Raw genomic sequence first — 21,922 nt, forward strand, 5'->3', positions numbered from 1 at the left:
ACATTTTTATAAAAACAGCATATTATTGACCTAAAAGGTTAGTTGTATTTGCCCAGTATCTAGCTTATCCAGGGTCTAGTGATACATAGATCAACCATGTATTGTCTATCTCCCTCAAACTCAACTCTGGACCTCGAAGTCAGTTACAGTTTTTGCATTGTTCCCCTCTAATCAGTCACTGATTTAGACCTGGGACACTCGGTGGATGCAATTAATTATCAGGTAGAACAGAAAACCAGCAAGCTCCAGACCACATAGGGTAAGAGTTGAATACCCCTGTTCTATCTACTATGGGAACAAGCGCAACCTTTTTGCAAGCAACATTGCTAAAATGATTAAAACAAAATGAACCTCATAATGTGTTACCTGTAATGCACATCTTCTGTAGCCTATTTGTCATCTCCATATTTTCATACTATACTTAAATTACAAGGGTTAGATTTGCACTAACCAATTATATATGTCTGCACTTAAAAGGCATGTACAAAATCTGGTATATGATTTGCCTCATATACATTGTCTACTGGTATCATTTTAAATCCAGAACATATAGCTCAACATGTAAACAATGTGTGAATTTATGTAGCTATTCTCTGCTTCAGATGACAGATCCCAATAAGGCCAGTAATGACATCATACCATAGGCCTACGGCTGCACTGGCGATGCATGCCATATGATAAGCTGCAAAATGGATTCAGATAGCCGATATACTGAGACAGAGTGACAATCAAATAAAACAGATTGGAGATCTTACAAGACAAAAAGGACATGTTCATTAGAGAAAAACACAGACGCATTAGAGACAGAATCCCTTCCCCTCTTTATGGCAGCAACATTGGCACTAGTTCATTTTGAACAGTTTAACAATTAAAACAAGTTTAAACACTTCACTTCAAAGAATCAACACCATCAACAAAACATTTACAAATAAGCTAACTTGTATGTCTAAACAATAGTAGATCATCGAGTAGTAACAAGTAGGCTATTATTACTAAAGCATAATTTCAGGTAAGCAAGATTCCTGATCTACTGGGTGAGCAGAGATTCTGTTCCAGCCCAGCAATAGCACACTTGATTATCAACTCATTAGGTTTGATAAGTTACATCGGATGTGTTGTTGCTTGGCTGAAAGAGAACCCTGCACACCCAGCAGACCTCCAGCATGGTTGGCCTGCTCCAATTGTAATAGGTTTAGACATTGTGTGTGATGTTTAACTTTGTTTTTGTGTACAACATGTGCTAACATATAGGTAGGCCTACACGATGTTAGCAAATGTTGTATACACAGTTGCTTTGTCAGAAGGTGTTCAAGTTCACAGTTAGTCATTGTTGTGTAAATGCCAGCTCAAAAGTACCAGTGGCCTGGCTTTGGACCCAAGGGAGAGCAGGTCTGCCGGAGCCATGGCCCACTAAGAAACGGGTGCCAGGCCTCGTAGATGGAAGCAGAAAAGTCTGAGCCTTTTGAGTAAAACACTCGGGTAAATCTGATATGAAAATGTGCCATTAGTCTCTTGGGACATTCATTAGAACACTCTCTTCATCTGCAAACAGGCTTTCACAGCTTTCCATATCTGAGGACAGAAAACATCACAAAGAAACATGATTCAATGTACTCAAATTAGAAAACACTGAATAGTATGCTGCTATTATCTCTCCTCAAAGTTTTTCACTATAGAGACTGGAACTGGAAAATCTTTTCATAATGTCCTCCCAGAAAGTGACCTTTCCTATTCAGTAGCCTACACTCTCCCTTTACTTACAGCTGGAGATGCAATTTCACCCTCTTCCATGGTGTTATCTGCAAATGCATTTGCAGACTGTGTTTTTAATTTACAATGAACACATCAAGATAGCTAGCTAATAGAAAGTTAGCTTGCTGATGACATTTAATTCACTAAATTAAACAGTGTGTAAAGTTAGCTAGCAGCTCAGTTGAGTTACCCTATAAAGTTGCGTACTAGTACGTAATACATCTTTTTTTTTTACCAAAATGTATTTATTTACTTGAATAAGTTCTCCCACTGTGGATGAATGGAGAAACGGCAAAAAGTGTGTTTGTCACCCGAGCGGTTTAGAGCGTGTTGTGACATTTGACTTTAACAGCATAATCCTCTTTCAATGTCAATAAACATACATCTTAGACTGTCGGCCACACCTGATAACTTGAAAACTAACTCTTGAAACTAATATATGCAACAACTCTCTACAAAATGTGTCCTACCCAATGGTGTAAAGTACTGAAGAAAAAATACTTTAAAGTAATACTTAAGTAGTTTTGGGGGGTATCTGTACTTAACTATTTATATTTTTGACTACTTTTACTTTTACTTCACTACATTCCTAAAGAAAATCATGTACTTTTTACTCCATACATTTCCCCTGACACCCAAAAGTACTAGTTACATTTTGAATGCTTAGCAGGACAAGAAAATGGTATAATTCACACACTTATCAAGAGAACATCCCTGGTCATCCCTACTGCCGCTGATCTGGCGGATTCACTAAAAACAAAAACTTAATTTGTAAATTATGTCAGAATGTGCCCCTGACTATTCTTTTTTACCTTTATTTAACTAGGCAAGTCAGTTAAGAACAAATTCTTATTTTCAATGACAGCCTAGGAACAGTGGGTTAACTGCCTTGTTCATGGGCAGAACGACAGATTTGTACCTTGTCAGCTCGGGGATTCGAACTTGCAACCTTTCTAGTCCAACGCTCTAACCACTAGGCTACACTGCCGCCCCACTATCTATAAAATAAAAAAAGAACAAGAAAATTGTGCCATCTGGTTTGCCTAATATAAGGAATTCTAAATGATTTATACTTTTACTTTTGATACTTAAGTATATTTTTGAAATTACATTTACTTTTGATACCTAAGTATATTTAAAATCAAATACTTTTAGACTTTTACTCAAGTAGTATTTTACTGGGTGACTTTACTTTTACCTGAGTCATTTTCTATTAAGGTATGTTTACTTTTCCTCAAGTATGGCAGTTGGTTACTTTTTCCACCCCTGGTCCTACCCGGACCGAAAACATTGATGCACATAGCACACAGCAACCCTTCTTTGGGCGTGTGGGAAGAGGGTTCTTGAAATGTAACATCCAATTCAAACCATTCAAAACGGTTCTGCAATACATAATTCTCCAGACCACTAAAGGAGGCGTGACAATGTGATTTTAGATGTATGGCAACACGAGACTGACACAATCAGCAACCTGGTCTCAGAGAAAGATGCATAATACTAAACATCCTCCAAGATGTATAAGTTACGTCATCCAATTTGTATGCTATCGTATGGCCAGGTAAGACGTATGATACTATACGTCCTCTCATTCGTATTATACTGAACAAAAATATAAACACAACATGTAAAGTGTTGGTCCCCTGTTTCATGAGTTGAAATAAAAGATCCCCGAATTTTTCCATACGCACAAAAAGCTTATTTCTCTCAAATTTTGTGCACAAATTTGTTTACATGCCTGTTCGTGAACATTTCTCATTTGCCAAGATAATCCATCCACCAGACAGATGTGGCATATCAAAAAGCTGATTAAACCACACGATCATTACACAGGTGCACCTTGTCCTGGGGACAAAAAAAGGCCATGCTAAAATGTGCCGTTTTTTCACACAACACAATGCCACAAATGGCTCAAATTTTGAGGGCGTGCGCAATTGGCATGCAGACTACAGGCATGTCCACAAGAGCTGTTGCCAGAGAATTGAATGTTAATTTCCCATAAGCTGCCTCCAACTTCATTTTAGAGAATTTGGCAGTACGTCCAAAAGGCCTCACTACTGCAGACCACGTGTAACCATGCCAGTCCAGGACCTCCACATCCGGCTTGCTCACCTGCGGGATCGTCTGAGACCAGCCACCCAGACAGCTGATGAAACTGAGGAGTATGGCTCCCAAGTTGGCTCCCAAGTTGGTGGGTCTATGCCCTCCCAGGCCCACCCATGGCTGCACCCCCGCCAGTCATGTGAAATCCATATATTAGGGCCTAATTTATTTATTTCAATTGACTGATTTCCTTTATGAACTGAAACTCATTGAAATTGTTGCATGTTGCATTCATATTTTTGTTCAGAAGATATTGTACGACAGCTATTCTATTTTTTATTCATAATGTAACTTAACGTAACATATAATACTAATGGGTGTCACAGATTTACAGAATAATACGAACTGCCCTGAGACCACGTTGCAGCGAATGTTATGGAACTATACAGTCAAGTGCTCTCAGTATTGACCCGTGCATCATGGATATATCCATTGCAATAAAAACAGACTAATATTGGAATTTGGACCGTAAAAGAGTTCTAACTTAAAAGGAAAGCACATATCTGAAGTGCACTTATTATGAGTTGTCTGTCATTAGATAAAAAATAATAAAATGTAACAACATTTTGGCCCAGAAAAAAATTCATCTTTGTCTGCAGTTCTGACACCTGTGTTTTTCAGTGTGTCTGGGCGTTTGCCACTTCCATTATGAGACAAAGAGCCTTAGCAAGTTCCTGTCGCTCTTTCTCTCTCGCTCTCTCTCTGGAATGTGAGTGTATCTCTAAAGGTGTGTGTGTGTGTGTGTGTGTGCGCGAATGTGTCACACACTGAAAACCTAACAAGAATATCAGGCTCCCCTAACACAATATGTATGCATTGCATGTTCCCTCCTTCAGAAAAATAGGAACATTTTAACATCAGATCTAATCCGCTTTAATACTGACTTTTCCATCTAAGCTGGAAGCACTCGCCATGTTAGTCAAACATTTCACAGGATATTGAATCGCCTCTAAGCCAAATCTGCTCAAAGACATTTCTCTATACAGGAGTTTTGGATATTTCTTTGTAATGCACTTCCCATTGGCTGTTCACCCGGGGTATGGGATGCCAATGCCAAGACCAAGGACTTTGACATTCTCCAGCAGCTTGGAGACAACACATGTAACCACTCAGGCTATCACAGGGCTGGTTTTGCTGTGTAGTGGGATTGTGAAATAGAATCATACAAAATACTGATGATCTAAGATGAGTGGTGACATCAGTTTGGCCTCCAGGAATATGTGCACTTGTGCATGAGATCAGCACTAAATGGGGGTTGACACATTAAGTACATAGCTGTAGGTTGTACAATTTATGAATGATGGAGTGATTTTACAATTATCTCTGGTATTTGAGTTCCTATGAGACAAAGGGAAAGAAATGTCATCACATTACTAGCGGATGGTGGAACCATATTGCAAAGGAGTTTAAGATTGCAGTGTGTGAGAAAGGCTAACATACACAGGCATGCATTATCAACTGTGTGTGTGTGTGTGTGTGTGTGTGTGTGCGCGCGTGCGCGTGCGTGCGTGTGGCATGCAGCTTCTGTTTTTCTGTTTATTTTCCTCCTGTCTTCCTTATAATTCATAAAATTCTGTCATGAATTGCGCCTCAGGAAACGGAAGTGAGAAAGGGATGAGTTATTGTCTGAGTTGTCGAGGCCTGTACTGCCTGGATGATGCATCTCCATCCCATATGAAACATTGGCTGTAACTGCAGCGTTCTACAGAGATAGTACATCCCGTCCATTGTGTCACACACACACACACACAGACATGTGCACACTTTCTCTCCCCTTCTGATAGATGTCCTGAGACAGAAGTGTTTTCCTTCCTTGCATAGATAAAATTATATTTTTAGATGCTCAATAAACAACTAAAGCTATTATCGCAGAGATGCATCTAAAACACGTCTCCACTCCGATGAATTCGCAAATTGTGTAAAATTACTTCCAAGACCAGGAGGAACAGTGTGTCCGGGAGAGTGTAAGAGATAGAAACATACATATTGAGCTACTGTATATTACCCCTAAGGCAGGAATCTATCCTGGAAAGACTACACAACCTATACACTACACTACAGACCGTAGACCAGAAATAAGACAACTAGTACATTTAAAACTGCATTTTTCCAGTCTGTTCAGAAGGTCAGGGAAAACTCCTGATCCTAACCATTCCTCATGAAACAATAGCTTTAACTCCCGAGTGGCGCAGCAGTCTAAGGCACTGCATCTCAGTGCTAGAGGCATCACTACAGACCCTGGTTCAATCCCGGGCTGTATCACAACCGGCCATGATCTGGAGTCCCATAGGGCAGCGCACAATTGGCCCAGCGTCGTCTGGGTTAGGGGAGAGTTTGGCCCGGGTAGACCGTCATTGTAAAATACGAATTTGTTCATAACTGACTTGCCTAGTTAAAAAAAAGGTTTAAAAAATGTATTTAAAAAATGTCTGTCATGGCTGTCATACAATTCCCATGTCAGCACTTGACCATCTCGACTGACCAATCACACGATGGAGAGATTCCATTCCCACCGAAGCTCCATTCTCCTGTCTTGCTAATTAAAGGTGGAGGTATGTATAGTGAATGCAAGGTGTCTCCCCAAGTGAATGTGTAGATCCCATAGGAAAGTACTCTCCAGTTACTAAGGCTGTGTTTAGAGTTTGTTCACTCAGCCCTGGTCGCTTATAGAAGGATATAATTGTCAAAATAGAACTATACCCCATGAACTAGACAGGCTAAATGGATAAATCTCCTCTTAAGTGGGTGGCGGTCACATACTGTATCAACTGCTTCAAGGTCGTATTGGACCAGTGGGAGCTAGGGCAACGGAACTGCAGGAGGACCATAAAGGGACTACTGGAAGAGGAAGTATGGTCGACTGCATTGGGAATGCATTGCGGTTGGAAACCCCCGAAAGTAAGGAAGGAATTTAGTGCCACATGAAAGAACCGTGGCAACAGCCTCTCAGTTCAGACATCACCCACTTCCCAATAAAACATGATTTGATTGGACAGGAATGGTTAAGCAGAATCTATGTAGCAGTTGTTGACTATGAATGAATATGGTCAAATCAACCAGGATCAACCACGTTGCGTAATAGACCTCGGAGGTAGGCTACTCTATTGGCCTTTTTGTAAACGAAATCTCGCATGAATTTATTGCTGCAATTGAAAAGCAATATGTGTGACTACTTGTTAGGATAACACTCAAGGAGATTACCCCTCTTGGTGTGTGTAAATACCATTACATTTGTGTGCAGTACCCATATGTTAGGGGATATAGTCTATGGGGTTAAAGGCCATGTTTCATAAAAAATGTAATAACAATAATGAATAAGTGAATGTATGTATGAATCTGATATGTCCATTTTTTTTCAATCTGACATTGTAAATTGGAGATATAATCAATTATACATTCTGGGCTGCACGCGCACCATAAAAATATGAAATAAAACATTGCCCAGGCTTGACGTAGATCCAGGTGAATACCTTTGGAACGCTGAGCCATTGACTGCACCTCATGGCTGTATGCGAGTGGGTTTCTTTTAACAATGAAGTACCGGACTACAGCCATATCGTTTTGAACCTCGAAAGACGGTCGGGAGAAGGTAAGAAGGATTCAGCTGAGATTGGCTAAAGTAATGTGTGGTTGGTCAGAAAAGTATGGTAAGTTACCAAGTGAGTGTCTTTGATAACTGCCTAGTTGGTTAGCTAACTGCGTTTTATACTTAGCTAGTTAGATAGATAATTAACCAAAATGCAATTATTATAAACCATTATTATCTAGCTAGCTACTGTGGCTAAATATCTGTCAGATGTAATGTAAGCAAGATAGTGGCATGTCAGAAACAGTGATTCATGGCTAGCTAGCTCACGTTAGCTAGATCACGCTAGCTAGCGAGCAAGCTAATGCCTACAGATGTAACTCGGAGGTGAAGCCTACTTTCTGAATTAAGCAATAGAGTTGATACATCAAGACAAATACACTTACAGCTTATGATTTAAAAGGTCTAAAGTAAATGCAAGTCTAATGTCCGGAATGAATACATTTTAATTAATGTATGTCATACAGGTGTCTCAACTAAAATATGTATCCCAGACAAGATTAAAGAACAGGACAAAGTGAATATAAGTCGGTGCTTGCTTACGTAATAGTTTGCATGAATTTCAGTGGTTTCAAACAATACATGTTGACAGAATGGCTGTGAGACAGAGAGACAGTTGCTGTACTCCTAGGTAGGGCCCTTGCTTCCGGAACCACTGAAGGCCCCAGTATTCAATCAGTAAGCTTGAAGAAGATGTGTGTGATCATCCAGGCCCATGTCACAGCATGCAGTGGCCTGATAGGGAGATGACAATAAATGCATTATGTACCTTTCATCACCAAAGCCATGTTAGCATTTACTGCACATGATGAACAATTAACCCCTTTTGTTAGTATCATTGATATATGGAAATTCACGTACAAATATTCAATTCATAAGCATGGACTGTAACACCTCTAGGGTTCTGTGGTGAAAGATTGCTGTGCAAGGTATTGGGCAACAGCTTTCTTCCCGGGCCCGTATTCATAAAGCGTCTTCAGAGTAACAATATTGATCTTGGACCAGCTCCCCCTTGTCAATGTAATCATTCATTGTGATATAAAAGACGAAACTGAACCTAAATCAGCACTCCTACTCTGAGATGCTTTGTGAATATGGGCCCTGGTCTGTTTGCATGCTGCTTTCTAGTGATCTAACTCCCTCTCAATCTGATATGCAGCAACACCAAAACCATTCAAAAGAATTTGCCTAGTCAGTAACTTAGTCAGTAACTGATGAAACACTAATGCAATGTGCACAAGCCTATTCAGCCAAATGATACCAAAACAACACAGCCTATTTGCAGTGAAATCAAGAGGGGCATTTTTATTGCCAACTTTTTTATTCACCAATGCATCAATAAACAGGCAAGGAACGAAGTAGTTAGAAGAAAAGTGTTCACAATAGTCAGTAATAAAGCTAGCAAATATATAGTTGCTCTTTTCTAGAAACCTAGCTACAGTCCACTTAGCTATCTAAGGTGGTGATAGTTAGGTAATGTTAGACAGCTTTCCCCCAGCAGTTTCAATCTAGCAAGCTAGCTAGCTAACTAATTGTTTTTAAATTATCAATCAGGTGGATAGCTTATCAAATATAGCTATTCGTTTTACCCTCCAATCTAAAGCTGCCTGATACAGCTTGTCAGTTGCTAGTAAAGTAGCATGAAGAAGTCAGAAGCCAAGTAGCAATACCAAGTTCATGCCTTTTACCAACAAACATCATGTACACATATACAAGTGAAAATTACCTTCAAGCATATCATTTTAGTTTTATTCTAGGACTTCAGGCCTAGGAATAATAGCTACTTGTTTGTAGAACTGGCGCCTTCACCAGTTGGACGTAAAAAAGTTGGTCTTATAAGGGCACAAGGCGAGACCCAAATGCAGACACCGGAGGCAGATGGTTGAGCTCCGATATTTATTACACCAAAAGGGGTAGGCAAAAGGCAGGTCGGGACAGATGAGAGTTCATAAACCAGGTCAGAGTCCAAACGGCATGTCCTGGTACTCATAATGGCCACTGGCTGTGTTAAAGGCTGTCTTCCACTCGTCTCCTTCGCGTATCCGAACCAGGTGGTAGGCATTCCTAAGGTCCTGTTTGGAAAAAAATGGTGGCCCCCGGAGAGGTTCGAAGGCCGAGGAGAGGAGTGGTAGGGGGTAACAATTCTTGATCGTTATATCATTCAGACCCCAGTAGTCAATGCACGAAAGCAGGGTCTTGTCCTTCTTCTCCACGAAGAAAAACCCAGTGCCTTACTGAAGACCTCCAGGAGGTCATGGTACTCAGTGGGGACGACAGAGACATCCGTGGCTTTGCTTACGTCCTGAGGGGGAACGGCTGTGCTTCTGGAGCCAAGAAAATCCCAAAACCACCAGATCATGGGGGAATCGATGAGGAGGAACTGTATGTTCTCACTGTGGTTTCCTGATACCCGTATATGAACGGGCACAGTGCTATAGGTGACTCTTCCAATAGAGTGGCCGTCCAGTGCCCTTGCATCCATGGGGACAGAGAGAAGTTGAGTGGGAATACCTAATTCAGAAACCATGGTAGTATCCATAAAACTTTCATTAGCCTCATCAGAATCACAAAAAAAAGGTGGATGCGTGATGGAAGTTACGGGATCTCCAGTCTGGCTCACCTGAGTACAGTGAGGGAAAAAGGTATTTGATTTCCTGCTGATTTTGTACGTTTGCCCACTGACAAAGAAAGGATCAGTCTATAAGAATAACAAGAAACAAATCCAGAAAAATGCATGTAAAAAATGTTAGAAATCGATTTGTATTTTAATGAGGGAAATAAGTATTTGACCCCCTCTCAATCATTAAGATTTCTGGCTCCCAGGTGTCTTTTATACAGGTAACAAGCTGAGATTAGGAGTACACTCTTAAAGAGAGTGCTCCTAATCTCAGCCTGTTGCCTGTATAAAAGACACCTGTCCCCAGAAGCAATCAATCAGATTCCAAACTCTCCACCATGGCCAAGACCAAAGAGCTCTCCAAGGATGTCAGGGACAAGATTGTAGACCTACACAAGGCTGGAATGGGCTACAAGACCATCGCCAAGCAGCTTGGTGAGAAGGTGACAACAGTTGGTGCGATTATTCGCAAATGGAAGAAACACAAAAGAACTGTCAATCTCCCTCAGCCTGGGGCTCCATGCAAGATCTCACCTCGTGGAATTGCAATGATCATGAGAACGGTGAGGAATCAGCCCAGAACTACACGGGAGGATCTTGTCAATGATCTCAAGGCAGCTGGGACCATAGTCACCAAGAAAACAATTGGTAACACTACGCCATGAAGGACTGAAATCCTGCAGCACCCGCAAGGTCCCCCTGCTCAAGAAAGCACATATACATGCCCGTCTGAAGTTTGCCAATGAACATCTGAATGTTTCAGAGGACAACTGGGTGAAAGTGTTGTGTTCAGATGAGACCAAAATGGAGTTTTTTGGCATCAACTCAACTCGCCGTGTTTGGAGGAGGAGGAATGCTGCCTATGACCCCAAGAACACCATCCTCACCGTCAAACATGGAGGTGGAAACATTATGCTTTGGGGGTGTTTTTCTGCTAAGGGGACGGGACAACTTCACCGCATCAAAGGGACGATGGACAGGGCCATGTACCGTCAAATCTTGGGTGAGAACCTCCTTCCCTCAGCCAGGGCATTGAAAATGGGTCGTGGATGGGTATTCCAGCATGACAATGACCCAAAACACACGGCCAAGGCAACAAAGGAGTGGCTCAAGAAGAAGCACATTAAGGTCCTGGAGTGGCCTAGCCAGTCTCCAGACCTTAATCCCATAGAAAATCTGTGGAGGGAGCTGAAGGTTCGAGTTGCCAAACGTCAGCCTCGAAACCTTAATGACTTGGAGAAGATCTGCAAAGAGGAGTGGGACAAAATCCCTCCTGAGATGTGTGCAAACCTGGAGGCCAACTACAAGAAACGTCTGACCTCAGATTGCCAACAAGGGTTTTGCCACCAAGTACTAAGTCATGTTTTGCAGAGGGTTCAAATACTTATTTCCCTCATTAAAATGCAAATCAATTTATAACATTTTTTACATGTGTTTTTCTGTTTTTTTTGTTGTTATTCTGTCTCTCACTGTTCAAATAAACCTACCATTAAAATTATAGACTGATCATTTCTTTGTTTGTGGGCAAACGTACAAAATCAGCAGGGGATCTAATACTTTTTCCCCCTCACTGTACTTGTATCCACTAAAAAGGGTTTCTTAACTGGTCAAGTGGCTATATAATGTCCCGCCCCTCCACAGTACAGACAACAGTTAGAATGCAGCCTACGTGAGCGTTCCCCAACCAATAACCTAGCTCTTCCAAGTTGCATGGGCTCAGGAGTATCCAACTCACCCGTCGCCGATGATTCTCTGGGAACCTCGGGTGTTTTCAGCTCTCCTCGGAAATTCCAACTTCGGGGATTTCCAGATTCCTTCGGATGGGCACCAGCATCAGCAGACGTACGAGTGTTTCCGAGACCCGACATCCTCTCACACCGGTGTTCTCGTAGGCGCCCATCAATCCTAATCGCCAGGGCGATGAGAGAATCGAGGTCCCGTGGTATTTCCCGAGCTGGGAGCTTGTAGTCGCAGTAGTTTTCGAGCCACCTCACTCCAAGGCACCGGAGAATTGAAAACCTTCACTTCTGCCATGAATTCCTTCAGGCTATGGCACACAGTGGATTGCTGCTCCCACTGAGCGTGATTAAATACGCTATCTTCGATCGGTCCGACAGGAATGAAGAGGGCTAGAGTTTGAAAATGAGGGAGCACTAGGAAAGGAACGCCCAGCAGGTACCAGGATTGCCTGCATAATGCTCCGGAGGAGGTAAGAGGGGTTCTCGAGGATCCAGGGTAGGTTGAACAAATCCACTAGTAGTAGAAAGGTTACTGGGTGGTTGGGAGGTCTCAGAGGTGGCGGGCTGCCTATGAGCTAACTCACTGATTTGCTCCATTATAGCCTTGAACCCTTGGTCGTGGCGTTCCGTCAGGGAACGAAGCCCTTCCAAAAGGTCCAGGAGTAGCTCCTCATGCCTCCCAATGGTGGCTTCCTGCAGGGAGACAGCGTGACGGAGCTGGTCCCAGTCTGCTGGGTCTGTCATGGCCAGTTCGTACTATAAGGGCACAAGGCGAGACCCAAATGCAGACACAGGAGGCAGATGGTTGAGCTCCGATATTTATTACACCAAAAGGGGTAGGCAAAAGGCAGGTCGGGGACAGGCGAGCGTTCATAAACCAGGTCAGAGTCCAAACAGTACCAGGGGATAGGCAGGCTCGAGGTCAGGACAGGCAGGGGTTCAGTGAACAGGTCCGAGTCCAAACAGTACAAGGGGATAGGCAAGCTCGAGGTCAGAACAGGCAGAGTGGTCAGGCAGGCAGATTCGGCATCAGGACACGCAAGCGTCAAAACCAGGAGGGCTAGGAAAAAACAAAGACAGGAAAAATAGGAGCTAGTAGAAACGCTGGTTGACCTGGCAAAACAAGACGAACTGGCACAGAGCGATAGGAAACACAGGGATAAATACACCGGGGACTAATGGGGAAAACAGGAGACACCTGGAGGTGGATGGAGACAATCACCAAGACAGGTGAAACAGGTCAGGGCGTGACAAGGCTTAAATGCTAGGTCGGGCGTAGCTACGTCCGACTTTGGGATCAGAATTTACACCTGTTGCACCAACCAAAAATAAGATGAATCGTAGCTAAGTCCTGTGTAAGCAATACACGTTCATGAGAATTGATGTTTCATAATGATGGTTGCTAGAAAGTGCCCGTCACTAGGCTGTTACCATCCTCATGGCAGTTCTAAACATTGCGAGGCATGTCCCATCCCTTCGCAAAGCCCATCACTATGCATGGCTATAGGCTATATCCTGACTAAAAGCCCTTGACTTGTCTGATAATCAATCAATATGATTTTGTTTCACTGAATCTCAGACTCACATCCTTTTGTAAATAGAGATTGCTATTATTTTCTGTGCATATCATGCATATCAATTTAACACCCTATACTAGGCGTAGAATCTACACATCCAGGCATAGCTCATAGAAGGGCTTATACGCAGGTGGTGGAACAGGTACCATTTTTAGGTCCGGCGTAGAGCACATTTTACGCCGGACATAGAGTTACGACCCACTGATGACTAACTGGTGCAACCGGCCCCAGGTGTTGTCCCCAGGCATCTCCAGCGTCTTCACCTGAACAAACGTCACAGGCAAAATCACAGGCTGTGTCATACACTTGCTTACTGGCACACGTGCTTCACAATTATTAAATTTTTTGCCATCTACAAATGGTGTATATCTTATTTATATTGGCAAATTTAACTTGCAACATGGCCTTTAACCTTTCAAATCAGCACAAGAGGAACATGATACAATTTGTGGCACCTATTGCGGAATAATATTACACTGTAGCTCATTTCTAGTTAATGAATGACCTTCTCCCTTTTTGTACAGTATATCAATATCTGTTCAATGTAAAAAAGCCACTTACTGCACACAATCATTCCTTACTGCTCCTGTGGGGATATGTGTGCATGTGTATGAGTGAAAATATGTTCCTGTATGCAGGTGTGAGTGTATGGGTGCACAGACCCCCTGTGTCTCTTCAGTCTAGATGGTTGTCCTCTGGAAGGCTGTCTTATCCCAGGCGGTCTCTTCTTCATGGCATATGGTGGTCTTTCTGCATATCGTATTTTAATAGGCACTGAAGCTCTATCTCCAATTATTTGCATCCTATTCTGTGTCATGATTGGATTAATAATGAGAAGGAGATGTGGGGAACACAGCCATTTCACCGAGACGTGTGAGAGAGAATAAAGGAGACGGCATCGGTCAAAATCGTGATTTATGACCCTATGCGTCTGATTTATGACCCTATGTCCAGCTGGTTCGTACATGCCCAAATAAGGGCATCCGGTCTGGACATCCTGGCGGGAAGGTGTCACGTGGTTAGGGTCATATAGTTTTATCCTGTTCTGTCACGTGTTAGAGTGTGTGTTATATCTATATTGCATCTCTTTGAAGTAGTCATGATGATTGATGTGTAGGGCCCTCATTGAACTGGGGGGGTTGTGTTTGAACATTTCAAAGAGGATGACCCCACCCCCCCCCCCTATTTTGTTGCTCTTAGGGTTGTTGTCTAGGAATGTCCGGGGGGTTATGTGTTGGAGGCAGACGTCTTATAAATATGCCCCAGACACACATGCGGCCCCAGAACACTAAACAAGATTTTAAAAATAAAAACCCTGAACATTAAACAGAAAATTATGACTCCTAGGCCAATTCTCGGGGTACTATGCGTCTCTTGTCGCGAACCCAATGATAAAAGCATCGAGGATCTTTGGGGTGAGGCCCCAGAATGTTTTAAAGAGTTTTTGGATACTAGTGATGGCCACATGACATATATGTTCAAACCTGAGGATTCAACGGTGAAGATTTTCACAGACAGCGGCCCCAGACCCCTTTATCATGCAAAAGCCGGGAGTTTTTCTCCTGCACTGCGTATGAGAGAATGGCTTAAGATACGGCTAGCGCTCTGTCAAATTGAACAGGCCCTGAGTGGTACAGCCGTGCCAGGTTATGCTATGGAAGAGCGGGTGGAGGGTCGCTATGATTTACAAGCCATCAGGATCTCTTCAATAGCTTATAGCCCCGACTCCAAAGTGACAATTTTAGCATGTGAACAATATGATAGTACAAATGCTACCAAGTCTGTAAATTCATATGTATTATCGAAAGCCTGCAAGGATGTGATTTTTTTATGCCTGTGTTTAGCTTTAAATGGAGGGATTACCCTATATTCATAACCCTGATGAATAAGCTGGACAATCTTTTCAAAAATCGTGAACAATTACGTCGATGGCCGCTTCTATCCTTAAGACAGACCACAGGCCTTAAGAGAGTCTACAGGCCAGACGTAGGATCTATCCCTGGGGTGAAAACTTACCGAGTCTTGACGCTGGGGAGTTGGACACAGACGGCGGTTGGGGTTCAGTGACAACCCTATAGCCGGGCCCGTTATCCGTAAGAAAGGAACAGTAGGAATGTATTGTATTAATTATGCAAAGGTCTGTACTAAATATTATGAATTAAATAAATGGTTTTAAAGCTACCCCATAACGAACGGGAATCTGTCATTTCTTCAAACGTTGTTTATAGCTCGAACATTAATGCGTGTTACAATATTGCACAAGCTGTTTTTAAAAAGGTCTGTACTAAATATTAGGAATTAAATAAAATTGTTTTAAAGCTGTATCTCACCTTTAAAGTTAGGGGCTATGCATTTTCGAGCCATCCCCAGGCAGCGCTTGAGAAAAAAGGAATTCCGGAAAGACGTGTGCGTGCGCAGGGGGGTGTGTGCGTGTGAGGGAGGGTAATTGTGTGTGTGTGTTTCAAAACAAAACAAAAAAGGGGTGTGTGTGTCTCTGCATGGGGTGCTTTTGAAACCAGAAAAAGTGTGTGTGTACGTTTTGTTTAGGACTGGCACGTGCGCAGGGGGGTGTGTGAGGGTTGGTAATTGTGTGTGTGTGGGTGTGTCTCTGCATGGGGGGGTGCTTTTGAAACCAGAAAAGGTGTGTGTAAGTTTGTTTAGGATGGCCGGCTTCTCTTCAATTGGTCTGGGCACTTTCCATTTTATTACCCCCCAAGCCCTTTCAAATACGTATTTATCTCACCTTCAAACATGTGGGGGCTAAAAAAGTGAAAAAGCCCAGGCATAAGACATCAGGTCTAGACGAACTCCTAATGTTTAAAACATATGTTATTTTCTAATCAGCGCATATACTAACGGTCCCCCACCCCGGGATATAAATTTACAACGGACACCCCAACGCTGTGCTATGAAGCATAAGTGCAATATCGGCAGACCGAATATGTTGAGACACCCGCCTGTGGTTTTGTGTCTCTAGACATTCGAGTGCTTTATATGGCCCTTTTTTGCATACAGGATGACGCCCGAAAAAACGGCAACCCCGCTCTGTAAACTCATTGCAGGATAGTGAAGCCAGACGTTAAGACATCCTATAGAGCACATCGAAAAGACTCCGGGCCAACAGATAATCTCGGAATCGGTCCTAATGGAGCTTTCTGAAGGTGAGTTAGTGAAAATAATATATTAGATTTGGAGAGGTATTTTCAGGGAATTGTATGGATATTAAAAATGTGATATCACTATTCTAAAACTGATGGACAATGATTTTAAGGTAATATGTCAAATGCCCGTATTCTCATATTTTAAAAATGTGTATATTTCGTATATATGTTATCTAACGTCTGTAGGCTCGCAATCTTTTACGCAGATGCTCCGTGGGCTAGATGATTTGGAACCGAATTTGTCAGAGAGGGATTCTCAGAATCAAACTGCCTGCAGCGCTGAAAGCAGGCACTCTCCGTCACACTATTGTAGACGTAAGTTCAATAGTAAAAAAAAAAAATAAAAAAATCCCTAAGAAAATGTATACATTAAAAACATAAAGTGTGAACCCTATATTAAAAGCTATTTTTTGTGTTTACAGCGGACAGACCCAAAAGAAGGATCACGGGTGCTTCGTGTACTCTGAACGAGGACATCGATGCTATTCTGCCTTTCTGTTCGAACCCTAACACCACCCAGGAACCAAGCGATATATTCCCGCCCCCAACGGGGCACAACATCGGCGCAAGTGCATTGCGACGAATCTCCCAGGCCCAAAAAGTTACTTCTTCAAGAAACGGCCCTACACGGACAAGGTATGAAGCCCTTATGTTATTAGTAATACAGAGTTTATGATAATTTATACATTTTTATGATTGAAAATGCTAAAACAATGACAAATAATGTTTTTACAGACTCCTCCCCGGCGTATAACGGCACAGAAGACCATACACACCGAGAACCCAGTTACCGAAATGGACGTGCCTATAATTGAGACAGTTGAAAGCCTTTTGGCGAAAATACCCCCCATCTACTAGCTTTAATTGAACGGATGAACGAGGGTGGGTTATCAGACATAATTCCGATAGACGAAAATCTATTTTCCCAAATTCCCGCCGACCTAATTTAAATAATTATTCATATGAACGAGTCAGGAACAACATATGAAAACCAATTATCTCAAATCCCGCCAGCCCTAGTTTTTTTAATAAACCAGATGAACGAGAGCCTGAGATCTTCTACACCAGACCCTCCAAGCAGCCCGCTATTAATGCCCGAGTCAGAAGAGTCTGAAACGGAATATGATGTTTTTGAGGAATTGGAAAATTGTCTAATAAATCAGGAGGGAGATGGTCTTGATAGAAGTGTCAGGGTTGTGTACAGAAATAAATTCAGCAATACAGAGATTAGACAGTTTTTCAATTTCACATGGGTGAATCAAAATCTCGATTATGCTGTTTTTTACGTGATGATTTTGGATACTCTGAACGAACTGTTAGAGAGGGCAAGAGATTATGGCGAACCTCGTGATGTCTTACAGTTGGAAATTTGTGGAGATAGCATGCAAAACACTGTATCTCTTATTTTACCCAATGGTGAAGCAGATCTTGAACAATTTATAGCCCTGCTGGAACGACTTGTTCAATCAAATTTATCCATCATAGCCGATAGGTCGCTGGAGCTTGTTGTGCAAATAATACGGCAACCCCTGGGTGGTGGGGGGCAGAGAAGGAAGCTAGATAGCCTAATGCAATCAGAAATCATAAACAATAAAAGGGCATGCCTCATAAACGTTCACAATCACGGTAATAAGCTATGCTTTGCAATAGGCCTAGCACATTTACTAAACCCCGGATGTACGGATCTAGAGGCGTTGCAAAAGGCTAGATAGCTTCAAAATGCTGTAGGTCTGGGTATACATGATGCTGTCGCATTCTCTGACATAGTCAAATTTGAAAACTTTCTGAACATCAAGATTGTGGTTTTGTACCACAGTAGAGCTAATGCTTCTCTCTTGAAATTCCAAAACAACCCCCAACCTCATCCTCAGATCCTGTACTTTTATGTGCAAAACGACCATTACTATGCAGTTACCAACATCGGAGCGTTTTTAGGCGCCCCCTATGTGTGTCCAGCCTGTCATACCGGCTACACCCGAAAGGGTGGCCACTCGTGCCGTTATAACTGTTCCGTATGTCTGGATGAAAAATGTCCGATGCAGCCCTTAAACCTGACACCCTGTGCCGATTGTCACAGGACATGCCGTTCGGCCTACTGTTACGAAAAACACAAAATTGAAACATGGCACCCCAAGGCCTGTAAATCTGTAAGCAGTTGTGCTATTAACAGGAAATGTCCAAAATGTCAATGCAATTACAACCTTAAAATAGACAGCCCTAAACCTCATGTGTGTGGAATCATTCATTGCCCAATCTGTAAAGGGCCTTTGAAAAGCAGAGACTCTGAAGTTGTTCAAGATGTTCCCCACGAGTGTTATATTCAACCCTTGGCTGAAGATGAACATTCAGAGAAATACGTTTTTTATGATTTTGAGACTAATCAACAATCAGGGGTTCATTTGCCTATTTTTGTATCTACCATGACTTTCAAGGGGGATAAGTGGTCAGCTGAGGGACCCAATTGTGCACTCCTCTTTCTAAAACACTTCAGAAAACCCCAGTACAGAAACTTTACGTTTATAGCGCACAATTCTAGAGCATATGATTCGTACCTTCTTTTGAACCCTCTGATACAGCAAGGCGTTGCGCCCAGTGTCATAGCTCAAGGTAGTAAAATCTTGTGTTTTGTAGACCCCGCTTTCAACCAGAGATACATTGACAGTTTAAGCTTCTTACCCATGAGATTGTCTCAAATGCCTGAGGCCTTGGGTTTTGAGAACTCTGTGAAAGGTTGGTTTCCCCATTTTTTTACATCTGAGGAGAATTTACACTATATAGGATCTTATCCGAGACCTGAAATGTACGGTTGTGATCAAATGTCTCCCAAAGAGCGAGAGAGATTCATGACATGGTACGAGACAGTATGTCACAGCACTTTTGATTTCCACAAAGAGATGGAGTCATACTGTGACAACGACGTGGTTATCCTTCGCGAGGGGTGCCTCAGATTCAGAGCAGAGGTCATCAAAGATGCAGGCATTGACCCCTGGAGTTGTACAACTATTGCATCGGCATGCATGAAAACCTATCGTACACACTTTCTACCTCCTGCATCTATAGCTATCCCCTCGCCTGACAACTACCGACGCCAATTTAAGTCATACTCTAGTGGCTCCATTCAGTGGTTGGAGTACTTGGCCCAGGATAAAGACATTTTTATTCAACATGCTTTGAATAGGGGTGAGAAGGCGTTTGGGCCTTATCATGTAGATGGATACACACAGATTGACGGTGTTGAGACTGTGTTTGAGTACAACGGTTGTTTCTTCCACGGGTGTAAATCTTGCTTCGAGCCACAGGCCCTGTGTGTCCTAACCCAAAAGACTTTTGGTGAAATGTACCTAGAGTTTCAAGACAAATGTGAATCTTTACAGGCTACTTATGGTTTGAAAGTGAATGTTATGTGGGAGCATGAGTGGACCGCACTCAAAAAGTCTGATCCTCATGTTCGAGCTTTCCTTTCCAGCTTTGACCCACCAGAACCCTTGGAGCCACGACAGGCCCTGTATGGAGGCCGTACCAATGCTTTGACCTTGCGGTATGTAGCGCAACCAGACGAGACAATAGGTTATGTAGATTTTACATCTCTTTATCCTCATGTAATGAGTTCCTCATGCTATCCTATGGGGCATCCTGAAATTATTCACCGCGACTTTGACTTACCCCAAAACTATTTTGGTCTGATTAAAGCAACGGTCTACCCACCTAGGGGTTTGTTTATACCAGTGTTGCCTTACAAGGGACCTCAAGGAAAACTTTTCTTTCCCCTATGTCGCACCTGCAGTGAAAACAACAACCAGGAAAAGCCTTGTGATCACTCAGATCAGGAAAGAGCCCTTACAGCTGTCTGGGTTACACCTGAATTCACAAAGGCTCTAGAGAAGGGGTATCGTGTGGCCAAAATCTTTGAAGTGTGGAACTTTTCCAGGAAATCAGACACTCTTTTTAAAGAGTACATCAAGACCTTCTTGAGATGCAAGCAGATGGCTTCAGGCTATCCTTCATCGGTCACAGATCAAGAGAGCAAAGACAAGTACATTCGAGACTATCACGACAGAGAAGGCATTCTTCTTGACCCTGACAGAATAGAGGTCAACAAGACCAAACGAAATGTGTCGAAATTGTACTTAAACTCGCTTTGGGGGAAGCTTTCGCAGAGATGCAATATGCTAACAACGACGATCATTAAAGACCCCGAAGAATTTTTGGAATTAGTTTTTTCGGACCAATACGAAATTTCCCATTTTTCATTCTTGAGTCAAGACATTGCCCTGGTGCAATGGAGACGTAACACAAAGTGGGTTCTACCCCCGGGTAATGTAAATGTATTTCTTGCAGCATTTACCACGGCCTATGGCCGACTTGAATTGTACGCCCTCATGGAGCAGCTTCAGAGGAGGGTTCTTTACCACGACACAGACTCTGTGGTCTATGTAAGCAAACAGGGTGACTGGAGCCCCCCACTTAGCAACTATCTGGGTGGTTTAACGAGTGAACTCAAAGATGGCGACCATATCACAGAATGGTCCTCCTGTGGGCCCAAAAGCTATGCTTTTAGGACTAAAGACAATCACGTGGTGTTGAAAGCCAAAGGCGTGACTCAAAACTACGAAAATGCCCCGCGTGTAAACTTGGAATCAATCACACGCTTGGTCGAGGGGTTCATAAACGATCGGAATAGTGACTTGGAGATTTTGAGCTCCTACAAAAAAATTGTTAGGGATAAAAAGGGCTTCCATCTCAGGAATGCCCCACTTACTAAAAGATTCAGGGTAGTCTATGACAAGAGAATGCTTTTACCTAACGGGACCACACTGCCCTTTGGCTACTGACTTATGCTACAAGCCCCAGTGTGTCTTAAAGCTTAAGATATAATGGCTGCTGTAGAAGGTTTTGACCCCCGGTTGCAACTACCATTTTCGGCCTTAATCGCAGGCCCCTCCAACAGTGGTAAAACTTGTTTTGTAAAAAGTATTTTAGAGAATTCTGAACATGTGTTATCTCAGAAGCCTGACAATATTGTGTGGTGTTATTCATGTTATCAACCTATGTATGATGAATTGTTGAAGAAAATAAAAATCAAGTTTGTTGAAGGAATACCTGAATCCCTGTCTGATGATGAACTTTTACCTCCACATAAAAACAATCTGCTGGTTTTGGACGATATGCTATTTGCAGGTAGCGAACATCCTGAAATTGCACGAGCATTTACCCAATATACTCATCATAGAAACCTGTCTGTGCTTTACTTGGTGCAGAATGTAAAAACAGCCGTACCATCAGTTTGAACGCCAATTACATGGTTTTGTTCAAAAACCCTAGAGACAAACTACAAATTAACACTCTAGCTCAGCAGATGTACCCGGGAAGGAAGTCCTACTTTATGGATA

At 42.5% G+C, this 21,922-nt stretch overlaps 1 protein-coding gene and 1 long non-coding RNA gene across 3 annotated transcripts; one reads left to right on the top strand and one right to left on the bottom strand.

Annotated features, from left to right (window-relative positions):
- Positions 1-802: 802 nt before the first annotated feature.
- Positions 803-15,809, bottom strand: LOC106577514 (uncharacterized). Its single transcript, XR_006760463.1, has 3 exons — positions 15,702-15,809; positions 15,388-15,443; positions 803-1,572 (listed from the first exon to the last, which is right to left on the bottom strand). It is a non-coding gene; the product is annotated as an uncharacterized lncRNA (long non-coding RNA).
- Positions 15,810-16,298: 489 nt separating this feature from the next.
- LOC123728727 (uncharacterized) lies at positions 16,299-21,629 on the top strand. 2 transcript variants are annotated; one of them, XM_045701309.1, is made up of 4 exons: positions 16,299-16,532; positions 16,739-16,847; positions 16,955-17,168; positions 17,268-21,629. In XM_045701309.1, the coding sequence occupies exon 4, from the start codon at positions 18,569-18,571 to the stop codon at positions 21,362-21,364; it is 2,796 nt and encodes a 931-aa protein (XP_045557265.1). In that variant the 5' UTR covers positions 16,299-16,532; positions 16,739-16,847; positions 16,955-17,168; positions 17,268-18,568; the 3' UTR covers positions 21,365-21,629. The 2 variants fall into 2 exon arrangements, with proteins under 2 accessions (XP_045557265.1, XP_045557264.1); XM_045701308.1 differs by lacking the exon at positions 16,739-16,847 and having other exon boundaries at positions 16,410-16,532.
- Positions 21,630-21,922: the final 293 nt, after the last annotated feature.

Source organism: Salmo salar, chromosome ssa18 (genome assembly GCF_905237065.1).
Source record: "Salmo salar chromosome ssa18, Ssal_v3.1, whole genome shotgun sequence".
Lineage (NCBI taxonomy): Eukaryota > Metazoa > Chordata > Actinopteri > Salmoniformes > Salmonidae > Salmo > Salmo salar.